At 47.9% G+C, this 17,066-nt stretch overlaps 1 protein-coding gene across 4 annotated transcripts in view; it reads right to left on the bottom strand.

Moving 5' to 3' along the window:
* Nucleotides 1–16,780, bottom strand: part of trim9 (tripartite motif containing 9) — a 119,387-nt gene extending 102,607 nt beyond the window's left edge. For all 4 annotated transcript variants that reach the window (XM_071366807.1, XM_071366808.1, XM_071366809.1 and 1 more), the window contains exon 1: nt 15,817–16,780. In XM_071366807.1, coding sequence (XP_071222908.1) covers nt 15,817–16,644 — 828 coding nt within the window. In that variant the 5' untranslated portion in view covers nt 16,645–16,780. The remainder of the gene's footprint in view (nt 1–15,816) is intronic.
* Nucleotides 16,781–17,066: the final 286 nt, after the last annotated feature.

Genomic DNA, 17,066 nt, shown 5'->3' with positions numbered 1-17,066 from the left:
TACCTACATGTACAAATCACCTTTAACCTGTAGTGTTACTTTTTATAATTTTTTACTTTAGTTTATTTAGTAAATATTTTCTTAACTCTATCTTGAACTGCACTGTTGGTTAAGGACTTGTAAGTAAGCATTTCACGGTAAGGTCTACACTTGTTGTATTCGACGCATGTGACAAATAAAGTTTGATTTGATTTGATTTAGCTTATGGGCTCTGGTCAAAAGTAGTGTACTCAATTAGTATTTACACTTGAAGTATTTGAATTTGAAGTGCGCCCTATTGCTGAATGGAGTTGAATGGCAGAAAGAAATGTAGCTAAGGATCATGGTGAACGTGGCAGTAACTAGCAAAGGATCGATGTAATCGTTTTCATCCTGCCTGAGAGAGTCACCCTTAATGTCTATGGCACGCCGGCCTGTGATTGGTCTGTGTCAGCATGTGGCCCTGCGTGACGACAAATGCAGTAGTCAGTACGGATCACTACTTTCCTGCAGTCACATGACCTAGTGGCCTCATGGGTGGAATGTTACTAATATATTTCATCATTTTAGAACTAATAAACTGCTGAAAATCTGGTGTTTCTATGTGAAACGTTTTTGTTATATTTCAGTCTTCTGTGATGTATTTGTAGTGTAAAGAGTAATATTCAAAATGTAATACATGTCAACTCTATATCTGACATGGTACAAGTGTCTTCTTCTGTTTTCTAAGCCCATAACCATGCGTGTGAGGTGTAGACTTTTGTTTCAAAGTTTCAGACTACCACGAAACAGTCTGTGTGACCTCTGATTTAGCCAACTGCAGCAATTAAGCTTCAAATCCTCTCCTAACGACAGATTTTTACCAATAAAGAATGTGGATTATGTCATTGTATATACATTGGAGAAAGACTGCTTTTTAAGTACTGCGGTCAGTTTGTATTACCTTGTAAATTAAAGTATGGTGGCTGGTGGGGGGTCTACTTGGGGAGGGTCCACTGAGAGACTGAAATGGGATGAGTGGAGTCCCCATGTACACGTCTGTGAAGTTTCTGATGCTCTCCCAATCCCCCAGATAAAGCCTCTCTCCATTCTCACCGATAACCACCATTGAATCTTAATTATATACGAGGAACAATAAGGTTTGGCATTCTTTCCTAGTCTGTCCAGAACTCTTATTCATTGTACAATGGGTTTACAAGACGAAAGAAAGAAGGAAATACAATTACATTGTAGTATAATTAAGTCCTTCCTTCTCTCTCCCAAACCAAATCCATCCCTCTCCACCACCCCCTTTCTCTTCTCCTCCCTTTACCTCACCCAAGCCAAGCTTATCCCAACCTCCCATCCTTACCCACCCTTGCCCCCCCAAGCCAAGCTTGTCCAAGCCTCCCATCCATCCCACCCTTGCCCCTACCAAGCCAAGCTTATCCCAACCTCCCATCCTTACCCACCCTTGCCCCCCCAAGCCAAGCTTGTCCAAGCCTCCCATCCATACCCACCCTTGCCCCTACCAAGCCAAGCTTGTCCAAGCCTCCCATCCATACCCACCCTTGCCCCTACCAAGCCAAGCTTATCTCCACCTCCCCTCGTTGCCCTCCCTTACCCATCCAGGGTCCAGCGTCCCCTTACCTCCGTTTTTTTACACCATCCCTTCTAAATAACTGATTTAAGCATTAAAAGAGAAAAGCAATGGCCAATCATGTCAGGTCCAGTACTATCGTTGGGCCGTAGTTTGAAAGATGCAGCAGGCTACAGGCATTACACACGTGGCTAAAAAATTATTGTAGCTCTGATGGAATCACTTTTATAGATACCTTCTGGAAACAGAAGATGCTCTACAGCAGGTTCGGGGGTAAAATACAAATGTGATTCACTTAAAAAAATATATATATATATTAATAACATATATTTTTTTAATAATAATAATCTTCACATTTTCTAAACGTCCATTTATATATTTTCCAACAGGGCTATACATTTGGAAGAGTTTTTTTCACACCTGAGTAGCCTCATTTCACTGCCCCCCAAAAAATGAAACCAGCTAGTGTTCAGTGAAATAATAACACAATGTAAAATACAGGTAGCCTAGTCAAATAATTAACATCCAATCACATTAACCGTTACTCTCTCTCGTGGGAATTCCACTAATGGTCTGTATGTAGCCAAACGTAGCTGCTGCTCATGTTGGTATCTGCACTGATGGCGCAAAAGCCATGACAGGGAGACATAGCGGAGTGGTAACGCGCGTGCAAGCAGTTGCTCCCGACGCCACTTGAGTACACTGCAGCATCCACCGAGAGGCTCTTGCTCCCAAGGGAATGCCTGACAGCTTGAAAGACGTTCTGGACACTACAATGAAAATGGTTAACTTTGTTAAAGCAAGGCCCCTGAACTCTCATGTATTTTCTGCATTATGCAATGATATGGGCAGCGACCATGTAACGCTTCTACAACATACAGGAAGGAGTGCGCTGGTTATCAAGGGGTAAAGTATTGACACGTTTTTTTTTTTTAATTGAGAGACGAGCTTAAAGTTTTCTTTACTGACCTTCATTTTCACTTATCTGACCGCTTGCATGATGACGAGTTTCTCACACGACTGGCCTATCTGGGTGATGTTTTTTCTCACCTGAATGATCTGAATCTAGGATTACTGGGACTCTCTGCAACTATATTCAATGTGCGGGACAAAATTAAGGCTATGATTAAGAAGTTGGAGCTCTACTCTGTCTGCAAGGACAACACACAGGTCTTTCCATCATTGTATGTTTTTTTGTGTGCAAATTAACTCAAGCTTACGGACAATGTCAAATGAGATATAGTGAAGCACCTGAGTGAGTTGGGTGTGCAATTATGCAGGTACTTTCCCTAAACGGACGACACAAACAACTGGATTCGTTATCCCTTTCATGCCCAGCCTCCAGTCCACTTACCGATATCTGAACAAGAGAGCCTCACGGAAATTGCAACAAGCTGTTCTGTTAAAATGTAATTTAATCAGAAGCCACTGCCAGATTTCTGGATTTGGCTGCCCTCAGAGTATCCTGCGTTGGCAAATCGCACTGTTAAGACACTGATGCCCTTTGCAACTACGTACCTATGTGAGACTGGATTCTCGGCCCTCAATAGCATGAAAACTAAATACAGGCACAGACTGTGTGTGGAAAATGATTTAAGACTGAGACTCTCTCCAAAACCAACATTTATTTATATATTTTTATTTTACCTTTATTTAACTAGGCAAGTCAGTTAAGAAAAAATTCTTATTTTCAATAACAGCCTAGGAACAGTGGGTTAACTGCCTTGTTCAGGGCTAGAACGACAGATTTTTACCTTGTCATCTCAGGGATTTGATATTTCGGTTACTAGTCCAACGCTCTAACCACTAGGCTACTTGCCGCCACATTGCAGAGTTATGTGCATCCTTTCAAGCACACCCTTCTCATTAAGCTGTAGTGAGTTATTCACCATTTTTGATGAACAAATAAGGTTTTATATGTAAGATGGTTAAATAAAAGAGAAAAATTATTGATTATAATTATATTATTACTTGTGTCCTGGTCCTATAAGAGCTCTTTGTCACTTCCCACGAGAACGGTTGTGACAAAAACTCACACTCATTCTTAGGTTTAATAAATGTATCGTATAGTGTGTGTGTGTGTGTGTGTGTGTGGAAGGCTTACAATGATGGCAAAAAACAACATTTGAGAGTACGTTGACCCTGGTGCTAGAGGGGGTACAGCTGGAGGTTGAATGTTTGAAGGGGTACGGGACTATAAAAAGTTCTGGAACCACTGATCTACAGGAATGAGTCCACCCAAATCATCTTGGCTCCTGGACTGTCCACACATTTCAAGGCTGCTCTGAAACAATGCCATTTCAATGACCCAAGACCAGCTCAGTGAATCCCTACCATTGTGTTGCTGAATTGTCATAATGCTGCAGCAAATTTACATTATCCCAGGGGCGTTGGCAGACACAATGTAATGCCTCTGTTGATCCTACAGCTATTGTATGCAGTAATCATGAGCCTATGAACCAGAGTTATACTGTTAGCACTGAGGCAGTGTGCAATAGTAGGAAGACCACTTTATGCAGCTCACCCTGCACTAGCAGCTCCAATGTAAATAACATGAGTAAGTCTACCTCTGATAAGCTTCCCAGTAAATTAATAAAAACAATCAAGCTTTGCAGAAAAGTGCTGAAAATAGCCCATATTAACATATTTAGCCTAAGAAACAAGGTTCACGAAGTCAGATGACTTTCATATTCTGACTCTGAAACTCACATAGTGAGTTTACAGTGGTAGCAATACATGGTTATAAGATCTACCGAAAAGACAGAAATGCCAACGGAGGTGGTGTTGTGGTCTATAATCAGAACCACATTCCTGTAAAGCTTAGAGACGTTCTAATGTTAAATACTGTTGAAGTAATATGGCTACAGGTTCATCTGCCTCACCTAAAGCCCATTCTGGTGGGAAGCTGCTATAGACCACCAAGTGATAACAGTCTGTATCTGGACAACATGTGTGAAATGCTTGATAATGTAAGTGAGAAGTATAAGTTCTGGGTGATTTCAATATTGACTGGCTTTCATCAAGCTGCCCACTCAAGAAAAATCTTCAAACTGTAACCAGTTTGCAACTTAGTTCAGGTTATCAGTCAACCTACCAGGGTAGCTACAAACAGCACAGGAATGAAATCATCAAAATGTATTGATCACATCTTTACTAATGCAGCAGAAATGTGCTTGAATGCAGTATCCAGATCCATTGGATGTAGTGATCACAATAGAGTAGCCATTTCTAGGAAAACCAAAGTTCCAAAGGCTGGGCCTAATATAGTGTATAAGAGGTCATACAATACGTTTTGTAGTGATTCATAGGTTGATGATGTAAAGAACATTTGCTGGTCTGTGGTGTGTAATGAGGAGCAACCAGACGCTGCACTTGACACAAAGTGAGTGTGGAAGAGGTGAAAAAAATGAATGTTGTCAATCAACAATGACAAGCCACCGGGGTCTGACAATTTAGATGGCAAATTACTGAGGATAATAGCGGACGATATTGCCACTCCTATTTGCCATATCTTCAATTTAAGCCTACTAGAAAGTGCGTGCCCTCAGGCCTGGAGGGAAGCTAAAGCCCTCCCGCTACCTAAGAATAGTAAAGCCCCTTTACTGACTTAAATTGCCGACCAATCAGCCTGTTACCAACCCTTAATAAACTTTGGGGAGGAAAAATTGTTTAAGCAGATATAATGCTATTTTACAGTAAACAAATTGACAATAGACTTTCAGCACACTTATAGGGAAGGACATTCAACAAGCACAGCACTTACACAAATGACTGATAATTAGTTGAGAGAAATTGATGCTAAAAAGATTGTGGGGGCTGTTTTGTTAGACTTCAGTGTGGCTTTTGACATTATTGATCATAGTCTGCTGCTGGAAAAACGTATGTGTTATGGCTTTACACCCCATGCTAAAATGTTGATAAAGAATTATTTGTCAAACAGAACACAGAGGATATTCTTTAATGGAAACCTCTCCAACGTAATCCAGGTAGAATCCGGAATTCCCCAGGGAAGCTGTCTAGGCCCCTTGCTTTTTTCAATCTTTACTAATGACATGCCACAGGCCTTGAGTAAAAGCAGTGTGTTTATGTATGCAGATGACTCAACACTACACGTCAGGTACTACAACGACTGAAATGACTGCAACACTTAACAAAGAGCTGTAGTTCGTCTCAGAATGGGTGGCAAGGAATAAGTTCATCCTGAATATTACTAAAAGTAAAAGCATTGTATTTGGAACAAATTATTCACTAAACCCTAAACCTCAACTAAATATTGTAGTAAATAATGTGGAAATTGAGCAAGTTGAGGTGACGAAACTGCTTGGAGCAACCCATGGTCAAAACATGTTGATGCAACAGTAGCTAAGATGGGGAGAAGTCTGTCCATAATAAAGCGCTGCTGCCTTCTTAACAACACTATCAACAAGGCAGGTCCTACAGGCACTAGTTTTGTTGCACCTGGACTACTGTTCAGTCGTGTGGTCAGATGCCACAAAGAGGGACTTAGGAACATTACAATTGGCTCAGAACAGGGCAGCACGGCTGGCCCTTAAATGTACACGGAGAGCTAACTTTAATGATATGCATGTCAATCTCTTATAGCTCAAAGTAGAGGAGAGATTGACTTCATCACTACTTGTTTTTGTAGGAAGTGTTGACAAGCTGACTGTACCGAGCTGTCTGTTTAAACTATTAGCACACAGCTCAGACACCCGTGCATACCCCACCAAGACATGCCTCCAGAGGTCTCGTCACAGTCCCCAAGTCCAGAACAGACTATGGGAGGCGCACAGTACTACATAGAGCCATGACTACATGGAATTCTATTCCACATCAGGTAACTGATGCAAGCAGTAAAATTAGATTTATATAACATACAAATACACCTTATGGAACAGAGGGGACTGTGAAGAGACACACACACAGGTACAGACACACGCATACGCACACACAATCACAAGTTCAATAAATTAAATTGTGATATTGCTGTATGGTGGTGTTATACAAGTTGTATTGTATATAGTGGTGTAATAACGTTGTACGATATACAGTTTTATATTTTGTCTTAAGTAAGTGCCTTGATGTGCTTGGGGACCAGGAAGAGTAGCTGCTGCCTTGGCAGGAACTAATGGGGATCCTTAATAAACCCCAGGAAGGCTAGCTGCTGCCTTGGCAGGAACTAATGGGAATCCATAATAAACCCCAGGAAGAGTAGCTGCTGCCTTGGCAGGAACTAATGGGGATCCATAATAAACCCCAGGAAGAGTAGCTGCTGCCTTGGCAGGAACTAATGGGGATCCATAATAAACCCCAGGAAGAGTAGCTGCTGCCTTGGCAGGAACTAATGGGGACCCAAACCTATTGATTTGAGGGGCTTCATTTAAAACTATGTTGTCTGTAAGAAACATATAATCACAGTTTTTTGACGATACAAAACGGAGCTACTTACTCCCCATGCGTCTTATTTGATTGTGTGAGATAAATATTTTTTGGGCGGGGGTGTGTTTTGATGCTGCCTTGTACATTGCACTGAATCCCCAAAAAGTGTTTTTATGTGGCTGAAGCGGAACCGGCCCTGTGTGTGTGTGCGTGTGCGTGTGCATGTGCGTGTATGCGCGTGTGTGTGTGCGTGTGTGTGTGTGTGTGTGTGTGTGCATGTGAATCAATGTTAGTGTATGTGTGTGTGTTTTAATGTCAGTGTGTATCAGTGTGTGTTTGCGTGTAACTATCAGTGTTTGTGACACTGTGAGTGTATGCAAGTGCCAATGGAGAAGCCTGTCTGTCTGTCCTAGAGGGTGTTCAGTCAGGAAGGCCCCAGGAATGCCTGTTGGGTCTGAAAGCTGCCCATCCATATCCACCAGGCCTGCCAGCTTTCCCTTTCTCCTCTCTCTCTCCCTCTCCCCTCTCCTCTCTCTCTCCCCTCTCCTCTCTCCCTCCCTCCCTCTCCCTCTCTTTCTCTCCCACTCTCCCTCCCCTCCCTCTCTTTCCCTCCCTCCCTCTCTGCCTTCACCCTCTCTCTCTCACTTTCTCTCTCACTCCCTCTCTTTCTCTCCCACTCTCCCTCCCCTCCCTCACCGTCTCTCCCTCTCTTTCCCTCCCACCGTCTCTCCCTCTCTTTCCCTCCCTCCCTCCCTCCCTCCCTCTCTCTCATTTTCAATTTAAGGGGCTGTATTGGCATGGGAAACATATGTTAACATTGCCAAAGCAAGTGAAGTAGATCATAAACAAAGGTGAAATAAAGAAGAAAGAAATAACAATAGACATTACACTCACAAAAGTTACAAAAGAATAAAGACATTTCAAATGTCATATTGTGTCTATATACAGTGTTGTAATGATGTGGAAATAGTTAAAGTACAAAAGAGAAAATAAATAAACATAAATATGGGTTGTATTTACAATGGTGTTTGTTCTTCACTGGTTGTCCTTTTCTTGTGGCAACAGGTCACACATCTTGCTGCTGTGATGACACACTGTGGTATTTCACCCAGTAGATATGGGAGATTATCAAAATTGGATTTGTTTTCTCATTCTTTGTGGGTCTGTGTAATCTGAGGGAAATATGTGTCTCTAATATGGTCATACATTGGGCAGGAGGTTAGGAAGTGCAGCTCAGTTTCCACCTCATTTTGTGGGCAGTGTGCACATAGCCTGTCTTCTCTTGAGAGCCAGGTCTGCCTTCGTGTTGTTGTTTGTTTAGAGTTTTCCAATTTTCCCAGAAGTGGTTAGATTCTATGGATTCTTCAATTACATTGAGCTGATTTCTGACGTGCTGTTCCTTCTTTTTCCCTAGTGTATTTCTGTATTGTTTTAGTGATTCACCATAGTGAAGGCGTAGACTCAGGTTTTCTGGGTCTCTATGTTTTTGGTTGGACAGGTTTCTCTCTTTCTTTCTTAGGTTATTGCATTCTTCATCAAACCATTTGTCATTGTTGTTCATTTTCTTAGGTTTTCTGCTTGACATGTTTAGATTTGATAGGGAAGCTGAGAGGTCAAATATACTGTTAATAATTTCTACTGCCAAGTTTACACCTACACTATTACAGTGAAACCGCTTGTCCAGGAAGGGATTGAATTTAGAAGGGATTGAATTTGTTGTTGCCTAATTGTTTTTTGGCAGATTTCCACACTATTTTCCTTCCATCTATAGCATTTCTTAAAATCATGATCGAGCAAAGCTCTGTTCAAGTAGACTGTGATTTTGTTGTAATCTGATAAGGGTTTCAGTGGACTGACTGTGGACGCTCTGAGACACTCTATTTTGAGGTCAGTTATAATGTCGTCTACAGTACTACTGCCAGGAGATGAGCTATAGGTGTACCTACCAAAGGACTCCTCTCGAAGCCTACCATTGACTATGTACATACCCAGCGTCCGACAGAGCTGCATTAGTTGTGACCCGTTTTTGTTGGTTATGTTGTCATAGTTGAGTCTAGGAGGGCATATCTCTCTCTCTCCCTCTCTCCCTCTCGACCCCCCTCTACCTCTCTCCCTCCCCCCCCTCTCTCTCTCTCTCCCTCTCCCCCCTCTCTCTCCCCCCCTCTCCTCTCTCTCTCCCTCTCCCCATCTCTCTCTCCCCCCTCTCTCCTTCCCTCCTCTCTCTCCCCCCTCTCCCTCCCCCTCTCCTCTCTCCCCTCTCCTCTCTCTCTCTCTCTCCCTCTCCCTCCCTCTCTCTTTCCTCCTCCCCTCTGTATTCTTTTCTTTTCATAGATTTGTTTTGTTTGATCTCACATTGTTTTACTAGTTTTCACTTCACTGTGGACAATATGTCTGTGTATTTGTGCAGCAGTTCAAGCATACACGTTGTTATGCATGATTTCTGTAGAGAGAGAGTGTGTGTGTGTGTGTGTGTGTGTGTGCGTGGGGGGGTGTTAGTGTGTAGGCTGGGGATGGTTGCTATATCAGGCCCTCTCCTCCTACTCATGGAATGACACACTGGGTGCTGGGAGGGAGAGAGAGAGCTGGGAGGGAGAGTAGAGCAGTTTGGGAAACAGAGCAGGGAGAGTGGAGCTGGGAGAGTGGAGCTGGGAGAGTAGAGCTGGGAGAGTGGAGCTGGGAGAGTAGAGCTGGGAGAGTAGAGCTGGGAGAGTGGAGCTAGGAGAGTAGAGCTGGGAGAGTGGAGCTAGGAGAGTAGAGCTGGGAGAGTGGAGCTGGGAGAGTGGAGCTGGGAGAGTGGAGCTGGGAGAGTGGAGCTGGGAGAGTAGAACTGGGAGAGTAGAGCTGGGAGAGTGGAGCTGGGAGAGTGGAGCTGGGAGAGTAGAACTGGGAGAGTAGAGCTGGGAGAGTAGAGCTAGGAGAGTAGAGCTGAGAGAGTGGAGCTGGGAGAGTAGAGCTGGGAGAGTGGAGCTGGGAGAGTGGAGCTGGGAGAGTGGAGCTGGGAGAGTAGAACTGGGAGAGTAGAGCTGGGAGAGTGGAGCTGGGAGAGTAGAGCTAGGAGAGTAGAGCTGAGAGAGTAGAGCTGAGAGAGTGGAGCTGGGAGAGTGGAACTGGGAGAGTGGAGCTGGGAGAGTAGAGCTGGGAGAGTAGAGCTGGGAGAGTGGAGCTGGGAGAGTGGAGCTGGGAGAGTGGAGCTGGGAGAGTAGAGCTGGGAGAGTAGAGCTGGGAGAGTGGAGCTGGGAGAGTGGAACTGGGTGAGTGGAACTGGGAGAGTAGAGCTGGGAGAGTGGAGCTGGGAGAGTAGAGCTGGGAGAGTAGAGCTGGGAGAGTAGAGCTGGGAGAGTAGAGCTGGGAGAGTAGAGCTGGGAGAGTGGAGCTGGGCGAGTGGAGCTGGGAGAGTGGAGCTGGGAGAGTGGAGCTGGGAGAGTAGAGCTGGGAGAGTAGAGCTGGGAGAGTGGGAGAGTGGAGCTGGGAGAGTAGAGCTGAGAGAGGAGCTGGGAGAGTGGAGCTGGGAGAGTAGAGCTGGGAGAGTAGAGCTGGGAGAGTGGAGCTGGGAGAGTGGAGCTGGGAGAGTAGAGCTGGGAGAGTGGAGCTGGGAGAGTAGAGCTGGGAGAGTAGAGCTGGGAGAGTGGAGCTGGGAGAGTGGGAGAGTGGAGCTGGGAGTGTGGAGCTGGGAGAGTGGAACTGGGAGAGTGGAGCTGGGAGAGTGGAGCTGGGAGAGTGGGAGAGTAGAGCTGGGAGAGTGGGAGAGTAGAGCTGGGAGAGTAGAGCTGGGAGAGTGGAGCTGGGAGAGTGGAGCTGGGAGAGTAGAGCTTGGAGAGTGGAGCCGGGAGAGTGGAGCTGGGAGAGTGGAGCTGGGAAAGTGGAGCTGGGAAAGTGGAGCTGGGTGAGTGGAGCTGGGAGAGTAGAGCTGGGAGAGTAGAGCTGGGAGAGTAGAGCTGGGAGAGTAGAGCTAGGAGAGTAGAGCTGGGAGAGTGGAGCTGGGAGAGTAGAGCTGGGAGAGTGGAGCTGGGAGAGTAGAGCTGGGAGAGTAGAGCTGGGAGAGTAGAGCTGGGAGAGTAGAGCTGGGAGAGTGGAGCTGGGAGAGTGGAGCTGGGAGAGTAGAGCTGGGAGAGTGGAGCTGGGAAAGTAGAGCTGGGAGAGTAGAGCTGGGAGAGTGGAGCTAGGAGAGTAGAGCTGGGAGAGTAGAGCTGGGAGAGTAGAGCTGGGAGAGTGGAGCTGGGAGAGTGGAGCTAGGAGAGTAGAGCTGGGAGAGTGGAGCTAGGAGAGTAGAGCTGGGAGAGTGGAGCTGGGAGAGTAGAGCTAGGAGAGTGGAGCTGGGAGAGTAGAACTGGGAGAGTAGAACTGGGAGAGTGGAGCTGGGAGAGAGGAGCTGGAAGAGTGGAGCTGGGAGAGTGGAGCTGGGAGAGTGGAGCTGGGAGAGTAGAGCTGGGAGAGTGGAGCTGGGAGAGTAGAGCTGGGAGAGTAGAGCTGGGAGAGTAGAGCTGGGAGAGTAGAGCTGGGAGAGTAGAGCTGGGAGAGTGGAGCTGGGAGAGTGGAGCTGGGAGAGTAGAACTGGGAGAGTAGAACTGGGAGAGTGGAGCTGGGAGAGAGGAGCTGGAAGAGTGGAGCTGGGAGAGTGGAGCTGGGAGAGTGGAGCTGGGAGAGTGGAGCTGGGAGAGTAGAGCTGGGAGAGTGGAGCTGGGAGAGTAGAGCTGGGAGAGTAGAGCTGGGAGAGTAGAGCTGGGAGAGTAGAGCTGGGAGAGTAGAGCTGGGAGAGTGGAGCTGGGAGAGTGGAGCTGGGAGAGTGGAGCTGGGAGAGTGGAGCTGGGAGAGTAGAGCTGGGAGAGTAGAGCTGGGAGAGTAGAGCTGGGAGAGTAGAGCTGGGAGAGTAGAGCTGGGAGAGTAGAGCTGGGAGAGTGGAGCTCGGAGAGTGGAGCTGGGAGAGTAGAGCTGGGAGAGTGGAGCTAGGAGAGTGGAGCTGGGAGAGTAGAGCTGGGAGAGTGGAGCTAGGAGAGTAGAGCTGGGAGAGTAGAGCTGGGAGAGTAGAGCTGGGAGAGTGGAGCTGGGAGAGTGGAGCTAGGAGAGTAGAGCTGGGAGAGTGGAGCTGGGAGAGTGGAGCTGGGAGAGTAGAGCTAGGAGAGTGGAGCTGGGAGAGTAGAGCTGGGAGAGTGGAGCTGGGAGAGTAGAGCTGGGAGAGTGGAGCTGGGAGAGTGGAGCTGGGAGAGTAGAGCTGAGAGAGGAGCTGGGAGAGTGGAGCTAGGAGAGTAGAGCTGGGAGAGTAGAGCTGGGAGAGTGGAGCTGGGAGAGTGGAGCTAGGAGAGTAGAGCTGGGAGAGTGGAGCTGGGAGAGTGGAGCTGGGAGAGTAGAGCTAGGAGAGTGGAGCTGGGAGAGTAGAGCTGGGAGAGTGGAGCTGGGAGAGTAGAGCTGGGAGAGTGGAGCTGGGAGAGTGGAGCTGGGAGAGTAGAGCTGAGAGAGGAGCTGGGAGAGTGGAGCTAGGAGAGTAGAGCTGGGAGAGTAGAGCTGGGAGAGTGGAGCTGGGAGAGTGGAGCTGGGAGAGTGGAGCTGGGAGAGTAGAGCTGGGAGAGTAGAGCTGGGAGAGTAGAGCTGGGAGAGTAGAGCTGGGAGAGTGGAGCTGGGAGAGTGGAGCTAGGAGAGTAGAGCTGGGAGAGTGGAGCTAGGAGAGTAGAGCTGGGAGAGTGGAGCTGGGAGAGTAGAGCTAGGAGAGTGGAGCTGGGAGAGTAGAACTGGGAGAGTAGAACTGGGAGAGTGGAGCTGGGAGAGAGGAGCTGGAAGAGTGGAGCTGGGAGAGTGGAGCTGGGAGAGTGGAGCTGGGAGAGTGGAGCTGGGAGAGTAGAGCTGGGAGAGTGGAGCTGGGAGAGTAGAGCTGGGAGAGTAGAGCTGGGAGAGTAGAGCTGGGAGAGTAGAGCTGGGAGAGTAGAGCTGGGAGAGTAGAGCTGGGAGAGTGGAGCTGGGAGAGTGGAGCTGGGAGAGTGGAGCTGGGAGAGTGGAGCTGGGAGAGTGGAGCTGGGAGAGTAGAGCTGGGAGAGTAGAGCTGGGAGAGTAGAGCTGGGAGAGTAGAGCTGGGAGAGTAGAGCTGGGAGAGTGGAGCTGGGAGAGTGGAGCTCGGAGAGTGGAGCTGGGAGAGTAGAGCTGGGAGAGTGGAGCTAGGAGAGTGGAGCTGGGAGAGTAGAGCTGGGAGAGTGGAGCTAGGAGAGTAGAGCTGGGAGAGTAGAGCTGGGAGAGTAGAGCTGGGAGAGTGGAGCTGGGAGAGTGGAGCTAGGAGAGTAGAGCTGGGAGAGTGGAGCTGGGAGAGTGGAGCTGGGAGAGTAGAGCTAGGAGAGTGGAGCTGGGAGAGTAGAGCTGGGAGAGTGGAGCTGGGAGAGTAGAGCTGGGAGAGTGGAGCTGGGAGAGTGGAGCTGGGAGAGTAGAGCTGAGAGAGGAGCTGGGAGAGTGGAGCTAGGAGAGTAGAGCTGGGAGAGTAGAGCTGGGAGAGTGGAGCTGGGAGAGTGGAGCTAGGAGAGTAGAGCTGGGAGAGTAGAGCTGGGAGAGTGGAGCTGGGAGAGTAGAGCTAGGAGAGTGGAGCTGGGAGAGTAGAGCTGGGAGAGTGGAGCTGGGAGAGTAGAGCTGGGAGAGTGGAGCTGGGAGAGTGGAGCTGGGAGAGTAGAGCTGAGAGAGGAGCTGGGAGAGTGGAGCTAGGAGAGTAGAGCTGGGAGAGTAGAGCTGGGAGAGTGGAGCTGGGAGAGTGGAGCTGGGAGAGTGGAGCTGGGAGAGTAGAGCTGGGAGAGTAGAGCTGGGAGAGTAGAGCTGGGAGAGTAGAGCTGGGAGAGTAGAGCTGGGAGAGTGGAGCTGGGAGAGTGGAGCTGGGAGAGTGGAGCTGGGAGAGTAGAGCTGGGAGAGTGGAGCTAGGAGAGTGGAGCTGGGAGAGTAGAGCTGGGAGAGTAGAGCTGGGAGAGTGGAGCTAGGAGAGTAGAGCTGGGAGAGTAGAGCTGGGAGAGTAGAGCTGGGAGAGTGGAGCTGGGAGAGTGGAGCTAGGAGAGTAGAGCTGGGAGAGTGGAGCTGGGAGAGTGGAGCTGGGAGAGTAGAGCTAGGAGAGTGGAGCTGGGAGAGTAGAGCTGGGAGAGTGGAGCTGGGAGAGTAGAGCTGGGAGAGTGGAGCTGGGAGAGTGGAGCTGGGAGAGTAGAGCTGAGAGAGGAGCTGGGAGAGTGGAGCTAGGAGAGTAGAGCTGGGAGAGTAGAGCTGGGAGAGTGGAGCTGGGAGAGTGGAGCTGGGAGAGGAGCTGGGAGAGTAGACCTGGGAGAGTAGAGCTGGGAGAGTGGAGCTGGGAGAGTAGAGCTGGGAGAGTGGAGCTGGGAGAGTGGAGCTGGGAGAGTGGAGCTGGGAGAGTAGAGCTGGGAGAGTGGAGCTGGGAGAGTAGAGCTGAGAGAGGAGCTGGGAGAGGAGCTGGGAGAGTGGAGCTGGGAGAGTGGAACTGGGAGAGTAGAGCTGGGAGAGTAGAGCTGGGAGAGTGGAGCTGGGAGAGTAGAACTGGGAGAGTAGAGCTGGGAGAGTGGAGCTGGGAGAGTAGAACTGGGAGAGTAGAGCTGGGAGAGTGGAGCTGGGAGAGTAGAACTGGGAGAGTGGAGCTTGGAGAGTGTGTATATGTGCACATGTGTGTGTGTTGCTCATGACAACTCAGACTCTCTAAAGTGGGCTTGACGTCTGTAGCCCACTGAAACACAGCCATGTGAGTACCGCAATGATAGAAAAGACAAGGAAAGGGGAAACACTACAACTACGTCCAAATTGGCACCCTATTCCCTTTATAGGGCACTACTTGGGTCCTATTCAAATGTAGTGCACTATAAAGAGAATAGGGACGCAGCCTAAATATAAATGCAGTGGCCTGGACACATGGTCAGCTGAGTTGATCTGATGATTTATTTATTTACATATATATATATACACATATATAAATAAATATATAAATATAATATAATATAAATATAAATCATCAGGTCAACACAGCGGACCCTGTGTCCAGGCCACTGCATTTATATTTAGTCTGCGTCCCTATTCTCTAATATATATATATATATATATGATTCTTGAAATATATATATATATTGACACGTTGAACAGCTGAGAATGTGAAGGGGACCAGAAAAGACTAGAGTATGGAGATAGAAACACAACGCTTCTGTCCTAAACGGCACCCTATTCCCTTATAATATTCCTATATTACCTAAATATAGTGCGGGCCCTTGTCAAAAGTAGTGCACTATACAGGGTATTGGGTGCCAATTGGGAAGCAAGCCTATGTCACCTATTCCCGAAGCCACAGTATAATGTATTGCTCATACGTCACAGTTAATAATCAAAAACGGGTCCAAACTTTACAGGGTTACAGAAAAGGGGATGGTAGCTTTCCCCGTGATGCAGCAATACTGGTGCTGGGTCCTCTCTCAACAAGAACCCTATGACTCTACCTCTGCGTCCGGCCCCTCGACAATTTATTATACTCGGGAGACGGACCGGGAGCGCCTCTTGTAAAATGGGATTTTGCTAGTCTCTTCCAAGTATATTTACTGACAACCTTGGAGCAGATATAGGCTAGCAGCTCATCCCAACAGAGACGGAAGTGAAGTGTGAACAAAACATGTAATAGTTTTTAGGCTATTATTACACATTATTTAATCTTATTTAATCTAATTGTTTTCACACACAATCAATTCAACTTGGAACTTAAAAGTTACGCTTATATTCAAATGTAGAATAGCCTACACGCTATTCGTTTCCACAATTGCTTCAACGAACGAAATTCATAGGGACCCATTTAAGGACTATAATTGGTGAGTTTATGCGCGTTATGACATTGGAAAAATATAGGTATAAATGTAACGATTTGGAACACGTGACCCTACCTTGTGCAGTTTCCACATAGCTCCTAGAGCTTTGACTTCGTGTGTCCCATGTTTTCCTTCCTCTAAACACTGGTAACACACCGGCATCTTACACTGAACACAGTACATGCTCAGGTTCTCCAGTTCGTGCTCCGTACAAGTGGAGATCTTCCGGGGACTTGTCCGACGGCTCACCCGGCCCTGTGCCGGAGGTACAAGGCGATGCTTGGCTAGCGGACCGCGGGGAGGGTGGCACCTCAAGCGACAAGGGTCACAGTAGAACACATCACATTGCTCGCACATCACAGTGGCCTCTTTGGGACTTTTCTCGCAGAGCTGACACTTGAGAGCGGCTGTTTTGCTCTGCTGGTACCGGTCCACGACCCCTTCCAGCACCCGGTTCTTGGCAAACCCGCGGAGCCCCCTCTCGTCCAAGATGAGGCTGCGATGGCACTGCGGGCATGTGAGGCAGGAGTTGCGTGGGATTGGAGGTAGGGAACCTGGGTGTCCTAGCAAGTGGTGCTGAGGAGGGGGTTGGGGGACGGCAGGTGGGAAAACACGCACCCCGTTTGGGGATTTCTGGCAAGGGGTGGTCGGGGCACTAACGAAGCCACCATACGAACCGTATCCACTGTCCGCCTCGCTGTACAAGCTCATCTTATCGAGATCCAGGTAATCATAGTCGGAGCCAGAAGCACGGCTACTCTGCGGAGATTCAGCGTCCGGGGTCTGCACTAGGATATTCCGAGCACAAGCCAGGCAAATGTTGTGGGAGCACGGTAGAATGATCGGCTCCCGGAAAAACGATCCGCAGACAGGGCATTTTAATTCTTCCTCCATTTCATCCATGTTCAATTCTCTTCGGAGAGAAATAGTATCTCTCAATTCCTGAAAATTAGCTAAATGTGATAACTCAAAATGCTATTGCGCACAGACAGCGGACTTATCTTTCAGCATCTACCACCGCAAATGCATCCTTGGAAGTAGGCAGGCAGCGATATCCTGCAAACTATCCAAGACAACACACTTTCTGACCAATAGACACGCAGTATTGCAAATTCAGGTGAATCCAGAGCAGTTATTGGGCAAGGCAGCTGTCAGTGTAATGGTTATTGTCCAATCAGACGTCAGCTACGACCACAACATTTCCATATGACGATAATAGCGCCTTGCACGAACGATTCTCTAATTTATATTGATTGGAAACGCAACACGCAATATTAAAACAGTATAGGCTATTAGACTATGAGCGTCAACCAGTAATGCACATA

Source organism: Salvelinus alpinus, chromosome 25, assembly GCF_045679555.1.
Source record: "Salvelinus alpinus chromosome 25, SLU_Salpinus.1, whole genome shotgun sequence".
NCBI lineage: Eukaryota > Metazoa > Chordata > Actinopteri > Salmoniformes > Salmonidae > Salvelinus > Salvelinus alpinus.
This window is presented reverse-complemented; position numbering and strand designations above follow the sequence as displayed.